This window comes from Sphaeramia orbicularis, unplaced genomic scaffold (assembly GCF_902148855.1).
Source record: "Sphaeramia orbicularis unplaced genomic scaffold, fSphaOr1.1, whole genome shotgun sequence".
NCBI classification, from domain to species: Eukaryota; Metazoa; Chordata; class Actinopteri; order Kurtiformes; family Apogonidae; genus Sphaeramia; species Sphaeramia orbicularis.
The window spans coordinates 122726-146436 of record NW_021941608.1 but is presented as its reverse complement, the minus strand read 5'-3'; the positions used below and the strand labels follow the sequence as shown (position 1 = coordinate 146436).

Sequence of the window (23711 nt, the reverse complement as noted above, 5' to 3'; positions counted from 1 at the left end):
GAAGCAAAAAAATAAATAAAATAAAAATCTTAAAGCAAGAAAAAAATCTTGGATTCAGCAAACAAAATCTTGAATTAAGCAAAAAAAAAAGCAAAAAAAAATGTTGAAGCAAAAAAAAAAAACTTGAGTGAAGAAAAAACGTTGAATTAAGCAAAAAAAAATCTTAGAGCAAAAAAAAAAAATCTGTAATTAAGCAAAAAAGCAGCTTTGAAGAAAAAAAATCTTGAATTAAGCAAAAAAGTCTTGAAGCAAAAAAAAAATCTTAAAGGAAAAAAAAATCTTGAAGCAAAAAAAGTCTTAAAGAAAAAGAAGCAAAAAAAAGTCTCGAAGAAAAAAATCTTGAATTAAGGAAAAAGTTGAATCAAGCAAAAAAAAAACAAAAAAAAAACAAACTGCCAGTGGAACCAGTGTAAATGCTGTTGTTCAGATCAGTGTGAGTCAGATTTTCAGATCTCTTGTCTGTAAATCAGTTCTTCTCTCTGTTCCTCTGGAGCTGATTCTGATTTTAACTGGGATCAGATATTTGGAACAGAAATGACACAAATACACTTGGATTTAGATTTTTTCCAGTGTAAGAATGCACAGATCCATCCATCCGTCCGTCCATCCATCCCTCTGTAGTGCAAACAGAGTCGTAACACAGATGCGTTGCGTTTGTTCTTAGAAAATCTTTCTGTATTTACAGGTTTGAACAGACGAGCAGGTACAGACAGAGCTTATATACAGAGCAGCACAGATGTTAAAACCAGGGTCTAAAACAAGAACGAGTATTTACAGACGGACTAGAGCGGAAAGTACAGACTAAGAACAAGTTTTATCACAAAACCTCTGGGACTCTACACAGTATCACAAATTCCATGAACTGTACAGTTTAAAAACCAAAAAATGGTAAATCTACATGAAATCCAATGTTCCTCCAACGGAGAGGCACTGAATAGGAGGTATTTACAGAGTATGTACAGGTCATAGTGTAGAAGCATGTACGTTCTCATACACAGAGAATAGCTACCTGTGGTGCAAAAGCAGCAAAACAAAGGACAATGTATGGATGTAATACTACAAAAAATATCAGAAAGAGGTTTGTGCTAAACGGGCCGACTGACAAAGTAATGGTTCATATATATATAGAACTAATATACTGGCAAAAACTAAAAGAGCACGTGTAAATAATGCTCGCTGTGAACAGAATGAACTGTCAGTCATTTCAAAAACAGAACAGATTGTCAATAATACTTCAAGTTCATGCAAAGATAGAAACCGTTAAAATGAAAAGAACCAAATAAAATAAAGGTTTCCCTGTCGACACACCGGCTGTGCAGCGTTCCCTTCATCATGACTCCAAAGGTGCAAAAAAAAAAAAAAAAACAAAACAAAAGGAGGGAGGGTGGAGACTTCCTGTGCGAGTTTACGGGACCGTGCCGGAGCGCAGAACGGGCACTTGGTGGGCGGGGTCTGCGTCGGCCTCGTCCTGGCTGGACGGGCTGCTGACGGCGGCGGCAGTGCTGGCTGCTGGAGGCGGAGTTACCGAGGAGGAGGAGGAGGCGGTGCCGCCGGTGGCGTTAGTGCAACTGGAGGCGGGCGCGGCGGCGGCGGGCGGCTCGTCTTTGGGCTGCTTACTGGCAAACTCGGTGATGCTGAAGACGAACTGGAGGCAGCCCAGTTTGATGTAGCTGCCGTGGTGCAGCAGCGCCGTGCCCTCCCAGCCGGCGCCGCTGCCGCCAATCAGACTGGAGCTGCTGGCCTTACAGCCGCACGAAGGCTCCGCCCCCCCCTGAGGCTGGCTGCTCATGACCCCGCCCACGGGAAGAAGACCCGGCGCCGACCCGGGACCATCGTCCTCCTCACGCTTCTTACTGCGACCTGAACGGCGACAGGGAAGGATTTAAGGTTAAAGGTGGATTTAAGGGTTAAAGGTGGATTTAAGGGTTAAAAGTGGATTTAAGGGTTAAAAGTGGATGTAAGGGTTAAAGGTGGATTTAAGGGTTAAAGGTGGATTTAAGGGTTAAAAGTGGATTTAAGGGTTAAAAGTGGATGTAAGGGTTAAAGGTGGATTTAAGGGTTAAAGGTGGATTTAAGGGTTAAAGGTGGATTTAAGGGTTATAGGTGGATTTAAGGGTTAAAGGTGGATTTAAGGGTTATAAGTGGATTTAAGGATTAAAGGTGGATTTAAGGATTAAAGGTGGATTTAAGGGTTAAAGGTGGATTTAAGGGTTAAAGGTGGATTTAAGGGTTAAAGGTGGATTTAAGGGTTATAGGTGGATTTAAGGATTAAAGGTGGATTTAAGGGTTAAAAGTGGATTTAAGGATTAAAGGTGAATTTAAGGATTAAAGGTGGATTTAAGGATTAAAAGTGGATTTAAGGATTAAAGGTGGATTTAAGGGTTAAAGGTGGATTTAAGGGTTAAAGGTGGATTTAAGGGTTATAGGTGGATTTGAGGATTAAAGGTGAATTTAAGGATTAAAGGTGGATTTAAGGGTTAAAAGTGGATTTAAGGGTTAAAAGTGGATTTAAGGATCAAAAGTGAATTTAAGGATTAAAGGTGGATTTAAGGGTTAAAGGTGGATTTAAGGGTTAAAGTGGATTTAAGGGTTAAAAGTGGATGTAAGGGTTAAAGGTGGATTTAAGGGTTAAAGGTGGATTTAAGGGTTAAAAGTGGATTTAAGGGTTAAAAGTGGATGTAAGGGTTAAAGGTGGATTTAAGGGTTAAAGGTGCATTTAAGGGTTAAAGGTGGATTTAAGGGTTATAAGTGGATTTAAGGATTAAAGGTGGATTTAAGGATTAAAGGTGGATTTAAGGGTTAAAAGTGGATTTAAGGGTTAAAGGTGGATTTAAGGATTAAAGGTGGATTTAAGGGTTAAAGGTGGATTTAAGGGTTAAAGGTGGATTTAAGGGTTAAAAGTGGATTTAAGGGTTAAAAGTGGATGTAAGGGTTAAAGGTGGATTTAAGGATTAAAGGTGGATTTAAGGGTTATAAATGGATTTAGGGGTTATAAGTGGATTTAAGGATTAAAGGTGGATTTAAGGATTAAAGGTGGATTTAAGGGTTAAAAGTGGATTTAAGGGTTAAAGGTGGATTTAAGGGTTAAAGGTGGATTTAAGGGTTAAAGGTGGATTTAAGGGTTAAAAGTGGATTTAAGGGTTAAAGGTGGATTTAAGGATTAAAGGTGGATTTAAGGATTAAAGGTGGATTTAAGGATTAAAGGTGGATTTAAGGGTTAAAGGTGGATTTAAGGGTTAAAGGTGGATTTAAGGGTTAAAAGTGGATGTAAGGGTTAAAGGTGGATTTAAGGGTTAAAGGTGGATTTAAGGGTTAAAGGTGGATTTAAGGGTTATAAATGGATTTAAGGATTAAAGGTGGATTTAAGGATTAAAGGTGGATTTAAGGGTTAAAAGTGGATTTAAGGATTAAAGGTGGATTTAAGGATTAAAGGTGGATTTAAGGATTAAAGGTGGATTTAAGGGTTAAAGGTGGATTTAAGGGTTAAAGGTGGATTTAAGGGTTAAAAGTGGATTTAAGGGTTAAAAGTGGATGTAAGGGTTAAAGGTGGATTTAAGGGGTATAAGTGGATTTAAGGATTAAAGGTGGATTTAAGGATTAAAGGTGGATTTAAGGGTTAAAAGTGGATTTAAGGATTAAAGGTGGATTTAAGGATTAAAGGTGGATTTAAGGGTTAAAGTGGATGTAAGGGTTAAAGGTGGATTTAAGGGTTAAAAGTGGATTTAAGGGTTAAAAGTGGATGTAAGGGTTAAAGGTGGATTTAAGGGTTAAAGGTGGATTTAAAGGTTAAAGGTGGATTTAAGGGTTATAGGTGGATTTAAGGGTTAAAGGTGGATTTAAGGGTTATAAGTGGATTTAAGGATTAAAGGTGGATTTAAGGATTAAAGGTGGATTTAAGGGTTAAAAGTGGATTTAAGGGTTAAAGGTGGATTTAAGGGTTAAAGGTGGATTTAAGGGTTATAGGTGGATTTAAGGATTAAAGGTGGATTTAAGGATTAAAGGTGGATTTAAGGGTTAAAAGTGGATTTAAGGATTAAAGGTGAATTTAAGGATTAAAGGTGGATTTAAGGATTAAAGGTGGATTTAAGGGTTAAAGGTGGATTTAAGGGTTAAAGGTGGATTTAAGGGTTATAAGTGGATTTAAGGATTAAAGGTGAATTTAAGGATTAAAGGTGGATTTAAGGATTAAAGGTGGATTTAAGGGTTAAAGGTGGATTTAAGGGTTAAAAGTGGATTTAAGGGTTAAAGGTGGATTTAAGGGTTAAAGGTGGATTTAAGGGTTAAAGGTGGATTTAAGGATTAAAGGTGGATTTAAGGATTAAAGGTGGATTTAAGGATTAAAGGTGGATTTAAGGGTTAAAAGTGGATTTAAGGGTTAAAGGTGGATTTAAGGGTTAAAGGTGGATTTGAGGGTTAAAGGTGGATTTGAGGATTAAAGGTGGATTTAAGGATTAAAGGTGGATTTTAGGGTTAAAAGTGGATTTAAGGATTAAAGGTGGATTTAAGGATTAAAGGTGGATTTAAGGATTAAAGGTGGATTTAAGGATTAAAGGTGGATTTAAGGGTTAAAGGTGGATTTAAGGGTTAAAAGTGGATTTAAGGGTTAAAAGTGGATGTAAGGGTTAAAGGTGGATTTAAGGGTTAAAGGTGGATGTAAGGGTTAAAGGTGGATTTAAGGGTTAAAGGTGGATTTAAGGGTTAAAAGTGGATTTAAGGGTTAAAAGTGGATGTAAGGGTTAAAGGTGGATTTAAGGGGTATAAATGGATTTAAGGATTAAAGGTGGATTTAAGGATTAAAGGTGGATTCAAGGGTTAAAAGTGGATTTAAGGATTAAAGGTGGATTTAAGGGTTAAAGGTGGATTTAAGGGTTAAAGGTGGATTTAAGGGTTATAAGTGGATTTAAGGATTAAAGGTGAATTTAAGGATTAAAGGTGAATTTAAGGATTAAAGGTGGGATTTAAGGATTAAAGGTGGATTTAAGGATTAAAGGTGGATTTAAGGGTTAAAGGTGGATTTAAGGGTTAAAGGTGGATTTAAGGGTTAAAAGTGGATGTAAGGGTTAAAGGTGGATTTAAGGGTTAAAGGTGGATTTAAGGGTTAAAGGTGGATTTAAGGGTTATAAATGGATTTAAGGATTAAAGGTGGATTTAAGGATTAAAGGTGGATTTAAGGGTTAAAAGTGGATTTAAGGATTAAAGGTGGATTTAAGGATTAAAGGTGGATTTAAGGATTAAAGGTGGATTTAAGGGTTAAAGGTGGATTTAAGGATTAAAGGTGGATTTAAGGGTTAAAAGTGGATTTAAGGATTAAAGGTGAATTTAAGGATTAAAGGTGGATTTAAGGATTAAAAGTGGATTTAAGGATTAAAGGTGGATTTAAGGGTTAAAGGTGGATTTAAGGGTTAAAGGTGGATTTAAGGGTTAAAGGTGGATTTAAGGGTTATAAGTGGATTTGAGGATTAAAGGTGAATTTAAGGATTAAAGGTGGATTTAAGGGTTAAAAGTGGATTTAAGGGTTAAAAGTGGATTTAAGGATCAAAAGTGAATTTAAGGATTAAAGGTGGATTTAAGGGTTAAAGGTGGATTTAAGGGTTAAAAGTGGATTTAAGGGTTAAAAGTGGATGTAAGGGTTAAAGGTGGATTTAAGGGTTAAAGGTGGATTTAAGGGTTAAAAGTGGATTTAAGGGTTAAAAGTGGATGTAAGGGTTAAAGGTGGATTTAAGGGTTAAAGGTGGATTTAAGGGTAAAGGTGGATTTAAGGGTTATAAGTGGATTAAGGATTAAAGGTGGATTTAAGGATTAAAGGGGATTTAAGGGTTAAAGTGGATTTAAGGATTAAAGGTGGATTTAAGGATTAAAGGTGGATTTAAGGGTTAAAGGTGGATTTAAGGGTTAAAGGTGGATTTAAGGGTTAAAAGTGGATTTAAGGGTTAAAAGTGGATGTAAGGGTTAAAGGTGGATTTAAGGGTTAAAGGTGGATTTAAGGGTTATAAATGGATTTAGGGGTTATAAGTGGATTTAAGGATTAAAGGTGGATTTAAGGATTAAGGTGGATTTAAGGGTTAAAAGTGGATTTAAGGGTTTAAAGGTGGATTTAAGGGTTAAAGGTGGATTTAAGGGTTAAAGGTGGATTTAAGGGTTAAAAGTGGATTTAAGGGTTAAAGGTGGATTTAAGGATTAAAGGTGGATTTAAGGATTAAAGGTGGATTTAAGGATTAAAGGTGGATTTAAGGGTTAAAGGTGGATTTAAGGGTTAAAGGTGGATTTAAGGGTTAAAAGTGGATGTAAGGGTTAAAGGTGGATTTAAGGGTTAAAGGTGGATTTAAGGGTTAAAGGTGGATTTAAGGGTTATAAATGGATTTAAGGATTAAAGGTGGATTTAAGGATTAAAGGTGGATTTAAGGGTTAAAAGTGGATTTAAGGATTAAAGGTGGATTTAAGGATTAAAGGTGGATTTAAGGGTTAAAGGTGGATTTAAGGGTTAAAAGTGGATTTAAGGGTTAAAAGTGGATGTAAGGGTTAAAGGTGGATTTAAGGGGTATAAGTGGATTTAAGGATTAAAGGTGGATTTAAGGATTAAAGGTGGATTTAAGGGTTAAAAGTGGATTTAAGGATTAAAGGTGGATTTAAGGATTAAAGGTGGATTTAAGGGTTAAAAGTGGATGTAAGGGTTAAAGGTGGATTTAAGGGTTAAAAGTGGATTTAAGGGTTAAAAGTGGATTTAAGGGTTAAAGGTGGATTTAAGGGTTAAAGGTGGATTTAAAGGTTAAAGGTGGATTTAAGGGTTATAGGTGGATTTAAGGGTTAAAGGTGGATTTAAGGGTTATAAGTGGATTTAAGGATTAAAGGTGGATTTAAGGATTAAAGGTGGATTTAAGGGTTAAAAGTGGATTTAAGGGTTAAAGGTGGATTTAAGGGTTAAAGGTGGATTTAAGGGTTAAAGGTGGATTTAAGGGTTATAGGTGGATTTAAGGATTAAAGGTGGATTTAAGGATTAAAGGTGGATTTAAGGGTTAAAAGTGGATTTAAGGATTAAAGGTGAATTTAAGGATTAAAGGTGGATTTAAGGATTAAAGGTGGATTTAAGGATTAAAGGTGGATTTAAGGGTTAAAGGTGGATTTAAGGGTTAAAGGTGGATTTAAGGGTTATAAGTGGATTTAAGGATTAAAGGTGAATTTAAGGATTAAAGGTGGATTTAAGGATTAAAGGTGGATTTAAGGGTTAAAGGTGGATTTAAGGGTTAAAAGTGGATTTAAGGGTTAAAAGTGGATGTAAGGGTTAAAGGTGGATTTAAGGGTTAAAGGTGGATTTAAGGGTTAAAGGTGGATTTAAGGATTAAAGGTGGATTTAAGGATTAAAGGTGGATTTAAGGATTAAAGGTGGATTTAAGGGTTAAAAGTGGATTTAAGGGTTAAAGGTGGATTTAAGGGTTAAAGGTGGATTTGAGGGTTAAAGGTGGATTTAAGGATTAAAGGTGGATTTAAGGATTAAAGGTGGATTTTAGGGTTAAAAGTGGATTTAAGGATTAAAGGTGGATTTAAGGATTAAAGGTGGATTTAAGGATTAAAGGTGGATTTAAGGGTTAAAGGTGGATTTAAGGGTTAAAAGTGGATTTAAGGGTTAAAAGTGGATGTAAGGGTTAAAGGTGGATTTAAGGATTAAAAGTGGATGTAAGGGTTAAAGGTGGATTTAAGGGTTAAAGGTGGATTTAAGGGTTAAAAGTGGATTTAAGGGTTAAAAGTGGATGTAAGGGTTAAAGGTGGATTTAAGGGGTATAAATGGATTTAAGGATTAAAGGTGGATTTAAGGATTAAAGGTGGATTTAAGGGTTAAAAGTGGATTTAAGGATTAAAGGTGGATTTAAGGGTTAAAGGTGGATTTAAGGGTTAAAGGTGGATTTAAGGGTTATAAGTGGATTTAAGGATTAAAGGTGAATTTAAGGATTAAAGGTGAATTTAAGGATTAAAGGTGGATTTAAGGATTAAAGGTGGATTTAAGGATTAAAGGTGGATTTAAGGGTTAAAGGTGGATTTAAGGGTTAAAGGTGGATTTAAGGGTTAAAGGTGGATTTAAGGGTTAAAAGTGGATGTAAGGGTTAAAGGTGGATTTAAGGGTTAAAGGTGGATTTAAGGGTTAAAGGTGGATTTAAGGGTTATAAATGGATTTAAGGATTAAAGGTGGATTTAAGGATTAAAGGTGGATTTAAGGGTTAAAAGTGGATTTAAGGATTAAAGGTGGATTTAAGGATTAAAGGTGGATTTAAGGGTTAAAGGTGGATTTAAGGATTAAAGGTGGATTTAAGGGTTAAAAGTGGATTTAAGGATTAAAGGTGAATTTAAGGATTAAAGGTGGATTTAAGGATTAAAGGTGGATTTAAGGGTTAAAGGTGGATTTAAGGGTTAAAGGTGGATTTAAGGGTTAAAAGTGGATTTAAGGGTTAAAAGTGGATGTAAGGGTTAAAGGTGGATTTAAGGGGTATAAGTGGATTTAAGGATTAAAGGTGGATTTAAGGATTAAAGGTGGATTTAAGGGTTAAAAGTGGATTTAAGGATTAAAGGTGGATTTAAGGGTTAAAGGTGGATTTAAGGGTTAAAGGTGGATTTAAGGGTTAAAGGTGGATTTAAGGGTTAAAGGTGGATTTAAGGGTTATAAGTGGATTTAAGGATTAAAGGTGAATTTAAGGATTAAAGGTGGATTTAAGGATTAAAGGTGAATTTAAGGATTAAAGGTGGATTTAAGGATTAAAGGTGGATTTAAGGGTTAAAGGTGGATTTAAGGGTTAAAGGTGGATTTAAGGGTTAAAAGTGGATGTAAGGGTTAAAGGTGGATTTAAGGGTTAAAGGTGGATTTAAGGGTTAAAGGTGGATTTAAGGGTTATAAATGGATTTAAGGATTAAGGTGGATTTAAGGATTAAAGGTGGATTTAAGGGTTAAAAGTGGATTTAAGGATTAAAGGTGAATTTAAGGATTAAAGGTGGATTTAAGGATTAAAGGTGGATTTAAGGATTAAAGGTGGATTTAAGGGTTAAAGGTGGATTTAAGGGTTAAAGGTGGATTTAAGGGTTAAAAGTGGATTTAAGGGTTAAAGGTGGATTTAAGGGTTAAAGGTGGATTTAAGGGTTAAAGGTGGATTTAAGGATTAAAGGTGGATTTAAGGATTAAAGGTGGATTTAAGGGTTAAAAGTGGATTTAAGGATTAAAGGTGAATTTAAGGATTAAAGGTGGATTTAAGGATTAAAGGTGGATTTAAGGGTTAAAGGTGGATTTAAGGATTAAAAGTGGATTTAAGGGTTAAAAGTGGATGTAAGGGTTAAAGGTGGATTTAAGGGGTATAAGTGGATTTAAGGATTAAAGGTGGATTTAAGGATTAAAGGTGGATTTAAGGGTTAAAAGTGGATTTAAGGATTAAAGGTGGATTTAAGGGTTAAAGGTGGATTTAAGGGTTAAAGGTGGATTTAAGGGTTAAAGGTGGATTTAAGGGTTATAAGTGGATTTAAGGATTAAAGGTGAATTTAAGGATTAAAGGTGAATTTAAGGATTAAAGGTGGATTTAAGGATTAAAGGTGGATTTAAGGATTAAAGGTGGATTTAAGGGTTAAAGGTGGATTTAAGGGTTAAAAGTGGATGTAAGGGTTAAAGGTGGATTTAAGGGTTAAAGGTGGATTTAAGGGTTAAAGGTGGATTTAAGGGTTATAAATGGATTTAAGGATTAAAGGTGGATTTAAGGATTAAAGGTGGATTTAAGGGTTAAAAGTGGATTTAAGGATTAAAGGTGAATTTAAGGATTAAAGGTGGATTTAAGGATTAAAGGTGGATTTAAGGATTAAAGGTGGATTTAAGGGTTAAAGGTGGATTTAAGGGTTAAAGGTGGATTTAAGGGTTAAAAGTGGATTTAAGGGTTAAAGGTGGATTTAAGGGTTAAAGGTGGATTTAAGGGTTAAAGGTGGATTTAAGGATTAAAGGTGGATTCAAGGATTAAAGGTGGATTTAAGGGTTAAAAGTGGATTTAAGGATTAAAGGTGGATTTAAGGATTAAAGGTGGATTTAAGGGTTAAAGGTGGATTTAAGGGTTAAAGGTGGATTTAAGGGTTAAAAGTGGATTTAAGGGTTAAAAGTGGATGTAAGGGTTAAAGGTGGATTTAAGGGTTAAAGGTGGATTTAAGGGTTATAAATGGATTTAAGGGTTATAAGTGGATTTAAGGATTAAAGGTGGATTTAAGGATTAAAGGTGGATTTAAGGGTTAAAAGTGGATTTAAGGGTTAAAGGTGGATTTAAGGGTTAAAGGTGGATTTAAGGGTTAAAGGTGGATTTAAGGGTTAAAGGTGGATTTAAGGGTTATAAGTGGATTTAAGGATTAAAGGTGGATTTAAGGGTTAAAAGTGGATTTAAGGGTTAAAGGTGGATTTAAGGGTTAAAGGTGGATTTAAGGGTTAAAGGTGGATTTAAGGGTTATAGGTGGATTTAAGGATTAAAGGTGGATTTAAGGATTAAAGGTGGATTTAAGGGTTAAAAGTGGATTTAAGGATTAAAGGTGAATTTAAGGATTAAAGGTGGATTTAAGGATTAAAGGTGGATTTAAGGGTTAAAGGTGGATTTAAGGGTTATAAGTGGATTTAAGGATTAAAGGTGGATTTAAGGATTAAAGGTGGATTTAAGGGTTAAAGGTGGATTTAAGGGTTAAAGGTGGATTTAAGGGTTAAAAGTGGATGTAAGGGTTAAAGGTGGATTTAAGGGTTAAAGGTGGATTTAAGGGTTAAAGGTGGATTTAAGGGTTATAAGTGGATTTAAGGATTAAAGGTGGATTTAAGGGTTAAAAGTGGATTTAAGGATTAAAGGTGAATTTAAGGATTAAAGGTGGATTTAAGGATTAAAGGTGGATTTAAGGATTAAAGGTGGATTTAAGGGTTAAAGGTGGATTTAAGGGTTAAAGGTGGATTTAAGGGTTAAAGGTGGATTTAAGGATTAAAGGTGGATTTAAGGATTAAAGGTGGATTTAAGGGTTAAAAGTGGATTTAAGGATTAAAGGTGAATTTAAGGATTAAAGGTGGATTTAAGGATTAAAGGTGGATTTAAGGGTTAAAAGTGGATTTAAGGATCAAAAGTGAATTTAAGGATTAAAGGTGGATTTAAGGGTTAAAGGTGGATTTAAGGGTTAAAGGAGGATTTAAAGTTAAAGGTGGACGTCTGGGTCTTTAAGGGTTAAAGGTGGACGTTTGGGTCTGTAAGGGTTAAAGGTGGACGTTTGGGTCTTTAAGGGTTAAAGGTGGACGTTTGGGTCTGTAAGGGTTAAAGGTGGACGTTTGGGTCTTTAAGGGTTAAAGGTGGACGTTTGGGTCTTTAAGGGTTAAAGGTGGACGTTTGGGTCTGTAAGGGTTAATGGTGGACGTTTGGGTCTGTAAGGGTTAAAGGTGGACGTTTGGGTCTGTAAGGGTTAAAGGTGGACGTTTGGGTCTGTAAGGGTTAAAGGTGGATGTCTGGGTCTTTAAGGGTTAAAGGTGGACGTTTGGGTCTTTAAGGGTTAAAGGTGGACATTTGGGTCTGTAAGGGTTAAAGGTGGATGTCTGGGTCTTTAAGGGTTAAAGGTGGACATTTGGGTCTCTAAGGGTTAAAGGTTTTACTCACGGATGATGCCTTGGACTTTGGCCACCAGTCCACCGGGGGGCGATGGTGAGCTCTTTTCAGAGAAGTCGCAGGAGTAGAGGACGTTGTCCACCGTGGTGCCGTGTTCGCTGTAGTTCAGCAGCTCGTAATGCTTGGTGTTCTGGACACAACGGCACAAAGACCACGTTAGGCCTGGACCACAGCGCAGGTGCAGTACAGACGACAACAACAACGACAACACCACCACCACCACACACTACTGACCTTGTTGTAGAAAATACACCTTTAACCCAAAAACCACCCAAAAACCAAGTGAAAACCACCCAAAATTACCCAAAAACCAACTTAAAACCACCCCAAAATTACCCCAAAAACCAACTGAAAACCACCCAAAAATACCCAAAAACCAACTGAAAACCACCCAAAATTACCCCAAAAACCAACTGAAAACCACCCAAAAATACCCAAAAACCAACTGAAAACCGCCTCAAAATTACCCCCAAACCAACTGAAAACCGCCTCAAAATTACCCCAAAAACCAACTGAAAACTGCCTCAAAATTACCCCCAAACCAACTGAAAACCACCCAAAAATACCCAAAAACCAACTGAAATCCACCCAAAAATACCCAAAAACCAACTGAAAGCTGCCTCAAAATTACCCCCAAACCAACTGAAAACCACCCAAAAATACCCAAAAACCAACTGAAAACCACCCAAAAATACCAAAAACCAACTGAAAACCGCCTCAAAATTACCCCCAAACCAACTGAAAACCGCCTCAAAATTACCCCAAAAACCAACTGAAAACCGCCTCAAAATTACCCCCAAACCAACTGAAAACCACCCCAAAATTACCCCAAAAACCAAGTGAAAACCACCCAAAAATTACCCCAAAAACCAAGTGAAAACCACCCCAAAATTACCCAAAACCAACAGAAAACCACCCCAAAATTACCCCAAAAACCAACTGAAAACCACCCCAAAATACCCCAAAACCAACAGAAAACCGCCTCAAAATTACCCCAAAAACCAACAGAAAACCACCCCAAAATTACCCCAAAAACCAAGTGAAAACCACCCAAAAATACCCAAAAACCAACTGAAAACCGCCTCAAAATTATCCCCAAAACCAACTGAAAACCACCCAAAAATACCCAAAAACCAACTGAAAACCACCCAAAATTACCCCAAAAACCAACTGAAAACCACCCAAAAATACCCAAAAACCAACTGAAAACTGCCTCAAAATTACCCCCAAACCAACTGAAAACCACCCAAAAATACCCAAAAACCAACTGAAAACCACCCAAAAATACCCAAAAACCAACTGAAAGCTGCCTCAAAATTACCCCCAAACCAACTGAAAACCACCCAAAAATACCCAAAAACCAACTGAAAACCACCCAAAAATACCAAAAACCAACTGAAAACCGCCTCAAAATTATCCCCAAAACCAACTGAAAACCACCCAAAAATACCCAAAAACCAACTGAAAACCACCCAAAATTACCCCAAAAACCAAGTGAAAACCACCCAAAAATACCCAAAAACCAACTGAAAACCGCCTCAAAATTATCCCCAAAACCAACTGAAAACCACCCAAAAATACCCAAAAACCAACTGAAAACCACCCAAAATTACCCCAAAAACCAACTGAAAACTGCCTCAAAAATACCCAGAAACCAACTGAAAACCGCCTCAAAATTACCCCCAAACCAACTGAAAACCGCCTCAAAATTACCCCAAAAACCAACTGAAAACTGCCTCAAAATTACCCCCAAACCAACTGAAAACCACCCAAAAATACCCAAAAACCAACAGAAAACCGCTTCAAAATTACCCCAAAAACCAAGTGAAAACCACCCAAAAATACCCAAAAACCAACTGAAAACCGCCTCAAAATTATCCCCAAAACCAACTGAAAACCACCCAAAAATACCCAAAAACCAACTGAAAACCACCCAAAATTACCCCAAAAACCAACTGAAAACCACCCAAAAATACCCAAAAACCAACTGAAAACCGCCTCAAAATTACCCCCAAACCAACTGAAAACCGCCTCAAAATTACCCCAAAAACCAACTGAAAACTGCCTCAAAATTACCCCCAAACCAACTGAAAACCACCCAAAAATACCCAAAAACCAACTGAAAACCACCCAAAAATACCCAAAAACCAACTGAAAGCTGCCTCAAAATTACCCCCAAACCAACTGAAAACCACCCAAAAATACCCAAAAACCAACTGAAAACCACCCAAAAATACCCAAAAACCAACTGAAAGCTGCCTCAAAATTACCCCCAAACCAACTGAAAACCACCCAAAAATACCCAAAAACCAACTGAAAACCACCCAAAAATACCAAAAACCAACTGAAAACCGCCTCAAAATTACCCCCAAACCAACTGAAAACCACCCAAAAATACCCCCAAACCAACTGAAAACCACCCAAAAATACCCAAAAACCAACTGAAAACCACCCAAAAATACCAAAAACCAACTGAAAACCGCCTCAAAATTACCCCCAAACCAACTGAAAACCGCCTCAAAATTACCCCCAAACCAACTGAAAACCACCCCAAAACTACCCAACAAAACACTTAAAACCCAACTTCAAACCATCCCAAAAAAAAACCACTTAAAAACCAACTTAAAACCATCCCAAAAAAAACCAAAAAACTTAAAAACAAACTTAAAACCACTCCAAAAACCACCTAAAAACCAACTTAAAACCATCCCAGAATCACCCAAAAACACCACCACCACACACTACTGACCTCGTCGTAGAAAATACAGGCGTGTTTCCCCGACACGTAGTTACAGCGTCCGTAGTTGGTAAGGCACACGTCCATGTCAGCACCTGAGGACGACCAATGGGAACGGTTAGTGCTGGAACCCCAGAGGAACCACTTCACACACCTGGACGTGATCTGATGCAACATGTGAATGATCTGGAACGGGACAGCACCAGCGCTAACTCCACCCTCTGATCACCATGGGATAATACTGTGGGTCCTGGACCCACTTCGTTACCGTTGGACTTTAAAGTTTGATGCTGGCCTGTCTGTGCTTGTGGACGTCTGTGGCTTCTCATGTCTGTGCATTTTCATTTTATTGTCTGCTTGTTAAAAAAAAAAAAACGCCAAAAATAAAGTATAAAAAAACCAACTGTGAATTACATGAACAGCCTTCAATTTCCTGCAAAAGGTAAGTGCAATTTTAACACTATTCTGCCTCAGTTTATCTTTTACGCATGTGCATTAGAACGTACAGATGACAGTGGATCTACAAACACAAAACATTTATAACAGGCAGAACGTTGGTGGAACTGCATTTGGTTTTCTTAAGAAATTTCAGGTTGTTCACATTTGTTTAGGTTATTCATATTTGTGTGAAAGGATAGTTTGTAAATGTAAGCAATTTTGTGTAATTTTCCTTTTTTACACTTAAAAAAATTGGAGTTGTCATGTAAAGTACAATCAACTGAGGCATAATATTGTTAAAATTCACTTATTTTTCGTAAGACAAAAAAAAAAGTCCTTGAACCCTCCGAAGGGTCCAAACTGCCCCACAGCATGAATTTAAAACATTAACAAAAGAAGAAATTATCATTCAGAGGCGTCACTGAATTGTTCTGATCAAGTTAAATACTCTCTACTTCAGTTCCAGATGTCTGTTCCTAAATGTTCTGTGTATTTGTACATTCAGTGGGATCTGTACGTTAGAATGGACCTGCGTAAATGTTGGTTCAACGTTGAAGGTTCTTTTATTTCTACCCGTGGGTAAATTTGTTTTGCAGACGTAGTGGCTGCTTTTGGCATTACAACAAAACCCACACTGAACCTGTTGAGCAGGAACTGGATCGAGCGTCCAGACAGAAACTGCTCAGTGTTTTCACCATTCAACAGAATAGCAGCATGGAAAAGGAAAAGAATAAAATAAATACACTAGAAGCACTCGGAGAGCGCAGACCTCCGTCAAGACAGATTAGCCCCCCCACCCCCACCCCCCCGATCACCACCAAAATTTAATCACTTTTTCCTTGTGCCGGTATCAACATTTCCTGAAAATTTCATCCAAATCCATCCAGGACTTTTTGAGTTATCTAGCACACAGACAAACAAACAAACAGACAAACCAATGCCGACAAAAATGTAACCTCCTTGGCAGAGGTAATAAGATCAAATAAATAAAAACAAGATGCAATAAAACACAATAAAAACCTCAAGAAGATAAAAAAATAAATAAAAAACTGGGATAAAAACCAAGATAAGAACCTAAAATGTAAAAACTGGAAGTCACAATAATAATAAATAGAGCAAAGAAATAGGATAAATAACTAAGGCTGAATGTGGAACCTGAAAGAACAGCAGTTTGACAGCCTTGGTTTACATGGTAACCATCTGAACCTGAAACACATAAGTGCCGTTTCGTTCCCACTTTTAATTCCGCGTTTAGATGTGCGTTTTGGGGGAAAATCTGCATGTAGACGGACACGCAGAAGTGTGTGAACTGTCCTATTTATGGATGCAGTCTGAACACCAGGTGGCATCAGCACCACCACCAAGACCAAGCACCTGCCTAGAACCAAACTACTCCTGTTCCTGTTCTCTCCTAGTGCCAAATACAACTACAGAACAGGAAACAGAACATCTTCCCTCTCTGCCCTCTACTACCCTCTATAAACATTTGTGACAGTAGCTGAAATGACTCTTGGATTTAAATTACAGCGGTTAGGACAACTTGAAGGTCCACCTCAGGGAAATAATCCCACATGTTGTTGTTTTCCTGTACTGGCGCCTGCCTGGGATGGAAACTGTACTCGACAAGAAAACACACTTGTGCGTTTTCAACCCTTTAACCCACTGGTTCCAACCTTTTTTACTCCTGACCACATTTTAACATCACAAATTTCTGGCGACCCCAGACATTCAAACAGACATTTTTTTTGCTAAAATTAATTTGGTTTTAATCCTGTACTCTGTTTCAAATCCAGGTTAATGTTAGAGGACATTTAGTCTATATAATGTCTGTTATTGTGGACATTTAGTCTATATAATAAATATTATTGTGGACATTTAGTCTATATAATGTCTGTTATTGTGGACATTTAGTCTGTATAATGTCTGTTATTGTGGACATTTAGTCTATATAATGTCTATTATTGTGGACATTTAGTCTATATAATGAATATTATTGTGGACATTTAGTCTATATAATGTCTGTTATTGTGGACATTTAGTCTATATAATGTCTATTATTGTGGACATTTAGTCTATATAATAAATATTATTGTGGACATTTAGTCTATATAATGTCTGTTATTGTGGACATTTAGTCTATATAATGAATATTATTGTGGACATTTAGTCTATATAATGTCTGTTATTGTGGACATTTAGTCTATATAATGTCTGTTATTGTGGACATTTAGTCTATATAATAAATATTATTGTGGACATTTAGTCTATATAATGTCTGTTATTGTGGACATTTAGTCTATATAATGAATATTATTGTGGACATTTAGTCTATATAATGTCTGTTATTGTGGACATTTAGTCTATATAATGTCTCTTATTGTGGACATTTAGTCTATATAATAAATATTATTGTGGACATTTAGTCTATATAATGTCTGTTATTGTGGACAGTTAGTCTATATAATGAATATTATTGTGGACATTTAGTCTATATAATGTCTGTTATTGTGGACATTTAGTCTATATAATGTCTATTATTGTGGACATTTAGTCTATATAATGTCTGTTATTGTGGACATTTAGTCTATATAATGTCTGTTATTGTGGACATTTAGTCTATATAATGTCTGTTATTGTGGACATTTAGTCTATATAATGTCTATTATTGTGGACATTTAGTCTATATAATGTCTGTTATTGTGGACATTTAGTCTATATAATGTCTGTTATTGTGGACATTTAGTCTATATAATGTCTATTATTGTGGACATTTAGTCTATATAATGTCTGTTATTGTGGACATTTAGTCTATATAATGAATATTATTGTGGACATTTAGTCTATATAATGTCTGTTATTGTGGACATTTAGTCTATATAATGAATATTATTGTGGACATTTAGTCTATATAATGTCTGTTATTGTGGACATTTAGTCTATATAATGTCTATTATTGTGGACATTTAGTCTATATAATAAATATTATTGTGGACATTTAGTCTATATAATGTCTGTTATTGTGGACATTTAGTCTATATAATGAATATTATTGTGGACATTTAGTCTATATAATGTCTGTTATTGTGGACATTTAGTCTATATAATGTCTGTTATTGTGGACATTTAGTCTATATAATAAATATTATTGTGGACATTTAGTCTATATAATGTCTGTTATTGTGGACATTTAGTCTATATAATGTCTGTTATTGTGGACATTTAGTCTATATAATGTCTGTTATTGTGGACATTTAGTCTATATAATGTCTATTATTGTGGACATTTAGTCTATATAATGTCTGTTATTGTGGACATTTAGTCTATATAATGTCTATTATTGTGGACATTTAGTCTATATAATGTCTGTTATTGTGGACATTTAGTCTATATAATGTCTATTATTGTGGAAATTTAGTCTATATAATGTCTGTTATTGTGGACATTTAGTCTATATAATGAATATTATTGTGGACATTTAGTCTATATAATGTCTGTTATTGTGGACATTTAGTCTATATAATGAATATTATTGTGGACATTTAGTCTATATAATGTCTGTTATTGTGGACATTTAGTCTATATAATGTCTATTATTGTGGACATTTAGTCTATATAATAAATATTATTGTGGACATTTAGTCTATATAATGTCTGTTATTGTGGACATTTAGTCTATATAATGAATATTATTGTGGACATTTAGTCTATATAATGTCTGTTATTGTGGACATTTAGTCTATATAATGTCTGTTATTGTGGACATTTAGTCTATATAATAAATATTATTGTGGACATTTAGTCTATATAATGTCTGTTATTGTGGACATTTAGTCTATATAATGTCTGTTATTGTGGACATTTAGTCTGTATAATGTCTATTATTGTGGACATTTAGTCTATATAATAAATATTATTGTGGACATTTAGTCTATATAATGTCTGTTATTGTGGACATTTAGTCTATATAATGTCTGTTATTGTGGACATTTAGTCTATATAATGTCTATTATTGTGGACATTTAGTCTATATAATGTCTGTTATTGTGGACATTTAGTCTATATAATGTCTATTATTGTGGACATTTAGTCTATATAATGTCTGTTATTGTGGACATTTAGTCTATATAATGTCTATTATTGTGGACATTTAGTCTATATAATAAATATTATTGTGGACATTTAGTCTATATAATGTCTGTTATTGTGGACATTTAGTCTATATAATGTCTGTTATTGTGGACATTTAGTCTATATAATGTCTGTTATTGTGGACATTTAGTCTATATAATGTCTGTTATTGTGGACATTTAGTCTATATAATGTCTGTTATTGTGGACATTTAGTCTATATAATGTCTGTTATTGTGGACATTTAGTCTATATAATGTCTATTATTGTGGACATTTAGTCTATATAATGTCTGTTATTGTGGACATTTAGTCTATATAATGTCTGTTATTGTGGACAGAGGCAGTAAATCCAGGTGTAGATTAAAGGTCAGGATCTGTCCAGTCAGTCCAGCTGGGATTTACAAGGAGGACAATTAATACTGAACAAACAAGAACTGAAACTATGAATTATGAAAGAGCTGCAGCATCTGAAACTGACCACAGTGAACATTTGTAGAGCTGCAACCGATTAATTGATTAGGTGCTTGGAGCAAATGCAAAAATTCCTGATTCGATTAATCGACTCAAATTGATTGAAGCAAGATATTCTGTCAGTTTTCCTAAACTGAAGCTTCTTTGTGCGTCACAATAAGCGTCTGTGTGAAACACAACAGTGGAACCAATGTTTAACAGCAGAGAAATGAAGGAAACAAAGCTTTGATTCAGGAGAACTGTGGTTGAAGGATTTTTTTGGATCACTTTAAGTCAATTATACACCACCTCACTGGGTCAGATCATCCACTCACACGGCTTCTCACATCACTGCTATGCTGATGATACCCAGCTCTATCTGGCATTCCCACCTGATGACTCCGCAGTCTCACTGTGAATCTCAGATTGTCTCTCTGACATATCTGCATGGATGAAAGTCCATCACCTTCAGCTGAACCTGTCTAAAACTGAACTGCTGCTCTTCCCAGCTAAGCAGGACATCTCCATCAGTATTGACTCCATATCTCTGGCTCCTACCAATGTAGCATCAAACTTGGGAGTTATGATTGATAATCAGTTGACCTTCACAGATCACGTTGCCTCTGTCACCTGATCATGTTGTTTCACTCTGTTCAACCTCAGAAAGATCAGGCCATACCTAACCCAACAGGCCACCCAGCTCCTGGTGCAGACTATGGTTATCTCCTCCTTGACTACTGCAGTGCTCTTCTCACGGGCCTCCCAGCTTGTGTTGTCAAACCACTACAGATGGTCCAGAATGCAGCAGCACGTCTGGTCTTCAATCAGCCTAAAAGTGCACATGTCACCCCCTTACTCACCCTAAAAGTGCACATGTCACCCCCTTACTCACCCTAAAAGTGCACATGTCACCCCCTTACTCACCCTAAAAGGGCACATGTCACCCCCTTACTCATTGAGTTCCACTGGTCTACCCATAGCTGCCCACATCAAATTCAAATCTTTAATCCTAGCCTACAAAATTCTCAGTGGGTCTGCTCCTACCTACTTAGGTGCACTGATAAAAGCTTATGTTGCCCCACGACCACTCCGCTCGTCTGGGGAACGTTGTCTGGTGGTCCCCAGACCTTGTACAAGACAATCCAGGCTCTTTTCATGGGTCATTCCACATTGGTGGAACGTTCTACCAGCACTACCAGAACAGAGGCGTCCCTACCTATCTTCCAGAAGCTCCAGCAGACCCAGCTCTTCCGAGAGCCCCTGCTGTCTGAGCACTGTCAGACATTCCATTTTAAATATTTTAATAAGGTTTTCCCAGGATTATCACAGAATTTCCCAGGATCATCTCTGGACCTGCTGCGGTGGTCCTGCCTCTCTCCTGCCTTCATCGTCATCACTCACTTATCCTCAACTGCCTCCATGCATCTCCCCCTACTCCCCCTCTCCCCCAGTCTCTATCTCTATCACTCTCTCTTTCTTTACCCTCTCTCTTTAACCCCAGCTGGTCCTGTCACTCGTCCATCCTCCTCAGTCTGGGTCTGCTCCAGGTTTCTGCTGTTAAAGGGAAGTTTTTCCTTCCACTGTCACCATCGCTAGTGTTTGCTCCTGGAGGATTCTGTTGGGTTTCTGTAAATTGGCTTAAAGTCTGGTTTTTACCAACTATATATAAAGTGTCATGAGATAACTTTCATTGTGATCTGGTGCTATATATATAAAATTTGACTGATTAATTGATTTGATTGGTTTTCCTCTGGAAGTTGCTTTGGAAAAAAGCGTCTGCCAAATGCATAAATGTAAATGATTAATCGGTTGCAGCTCTAAACATTTGACACATAAACAGAACCACAGTGCTGCAGTTTCACAACCACAGTCTGGGACCGGCTCTGTCAACTCAACACAGATTTTTTATTAGTAAGTCGTTTTTTTATTTTTATCAATTACTAGAAATTTCAGGCGACCCGTTTGAATTCCAGAGGTTGAAAAACACTGCTTTAGACGGTGACGCCAGAGTGGAGCGTTTGTAAGATTTCCACTCTGGAAGGTGGTTTCTTTTTTTTTTTTTTGCGTTTTCAACCCCCCCAAAAACGCTGTTGCTGTCTAAACCAAAGGCACATCTGATCAGATATTTTGCCGTTTCCACCTGAGAGCGTTGTGGTGTAAAGTGGGCCTAAAATGCCTTTGACAGCGCCGCTCTAACGTGTCCCTGTGTGTTCCTCCATATGTAAAGTAGACAGTGATGACGGTGCGACAGGCCGACGGCGTCCTACCTGATCCGATGTATAAGGTCCTGTAGCACATGCTGACGGCGGGCCCCTTCCCCGTCAGAGGGTAGAAGACGGCTCTGGCCTGCACCTTCCTCTGGCCTGGGGGAGGACAACAGTGTGAAGCACAGCGGTAACACTCTGCACCACCGCACATGTGCAGAAGATCAGGCACACGCTTACTGTCAGGGGGTGGCGACGACGGCGCTTTGGGGGCGGAGCCGGCAGGTGGAGGAGGAAGAGGAGGAGGAGGAGGAGGAAGAAGAGGAGGAGAAGTGCTGGGCGCTTTGGGGGGAAACAGCTGCTGGATCCTCTGCCAGGCCAGGAGCTTGATCATCTCCACGTCCAGCTGGTCCAGCTCGATGCCTGCAGGGAGACCAGTCCACCGTTAGCCAGATACAGAGACACAGACGGACACAGGGTGGACACAGGTGGACACACAGATGGACACAGGGTGGACAAGGGGTGGACACAGGGTGGACACAAGTGGACACGGGGTGGAAACTTGTGGACACGTGGTGGAAACATGTGGACACAGGATGGACACGTGGACACGGGGTGGACACGGGGCCGAAACATGTTAACAAAAGGTGGAAACATGGACACAGGGTGGAAATGTGCACATGGGGTGGAAAATTTGGACACAGGGTGGAAACATGTGGAATACGGGGTGGAAACGTGTGAACACGGGGTGGACATGTGGACACGGGGTGGACACACTTACCCCTTTCACCGTCCAACCCTTCCTTCAGGTCAGTGATGGATGACAGGGGGCTGGGCAGTAATCCAGGACCAGGACCAGGACCAGGACTAGCCTTTATGTCTGCAGAGGACACAACACAGTCAGTCCACACCTGAGCGTTTAACTGGGGAGGTTTCTGTCCTCTGTCCACCAGGGGGAGCTGTTCAGGTGAACTTCTCTCTACATGTGCTTTACAGAAAACCTAAACTCCTTAAACACACAAAAACACATCAGTCCTCTACTAGAAGGACCAAGGCGTCTCTACTCCTGAGCTCATTCAACATCTGCCAGCGACATTTGTAGGGACGGAGTTGGAGGCAGATGTCCAAAACCAGGACAATATTGTATTCTGATTCTGATAGCTGTCCATTTCTGTTTTCAAAGACCACTCAAACAACAGTGAGTCTTGTTCTTGTTTGATGGAACTGCAACGGTGGGATCTGCAGAGACGGGCTCAGATCGGTACTGACTTGGGATGTAACGATTACCGGTATAACGATAAACGGCGGTAAAATTACAGGCAGTTAGTATTACCGTTTAAATTCTAATTCTCATGATAACCATGTTTGATTACTGCATTTTTTAGGGGAAAACACCCTCTGTAAAGATCTGCTTTTATGTCAAATATCTGAGTATAAGTTTGAGTTTTAACTTATTACAATTTTAATTTTCTATACCTAATATTTGGAACCAATATTCACTTTTAAAGTCCGAAAAGGTTCGTTAAGCATCTGTGTGTTATTTATGCAATAAATTATATACATTTTTCAAATTGGATTTTATATTTTTTGTGGTTTTTTGTCCTTTTATGTTTTTATAGTATGTTAAAGTGAAAAAAATAATAGACAGATGATATACATGAAGTTGTGCTGAAAAAACAGATCCCAAACATGGGTATAGTAAACATTTATTTATATAGTATATAAAGGCAAAATTAAAAGTACATTGTACAGTGCTGGACCTGAGTACTGATTTCGTTTCATGTATACACTACATGTAATGACAATAAGGTGAACCTTGAAAAGGACTGAAAAACAGACAAAATAGGCTCAGACCACTAAGGGTTAATATTTGAATGTTTCTGACACAGAAGGGACATTGTGTCTATTATTTTATTTTATTTGTTTTGGGTTTTTTTTGTTTTTTTCTAAATACAACTTGGTTAAATTATTTCTGTGTGTATCAGTACTTTTTGAACATTTTGCGCACAATTTCAATAATACCGTGATAATAATGATAACAGTGATAATTTTGGTCACAATAACTGTGATATGAAATTTTCATATGGTTCCATCCCTAGTACTGACCCACTCTGAAGGAA

The 23711-nt window shown here is 37.3% G+C and overlaps 1 protein-coding gene across 2 annotated transcripts in view; it reads right to left on the bottom strand.

Moving 5' to 3' along the window:
- Positions 1-648: 648 nt before the first annotated feature.
- The window catches only part of phf12b (PHD finger protein 12b), a 39231-nt gene continuing 16168 nt past the window's right edge, over positions 649-23711 (bottom strand). For both annotated transcript variants that reach the window (XM_030130227.1, XM_030130228.1), the window contains 6 exons: positions 22373-22471; positions 21832-22014; positions 21655-21750; positions 14383-14465; positions 11625-11763; positions 649-1860 (listed from right to left, as the gene is read on the bottom strand). In XM_030130227.1, the coding sequence (XP_029986087.1) occupies positions 1406-1860; positions 11625-11763; positions 14383-14465; positions 21655-21750; positions 21832-22014; positions 22373-22471 (1055 nt within the window). In that variant the 3' untranslated portion in view covers positions 649-1405. The remainder of the gene's footprint in view (positions 1861-11624; positions 11764-14382; positions 14466-21654; positions 21751-21831; positions 22015-22372; positions 22472-23711) is intronic.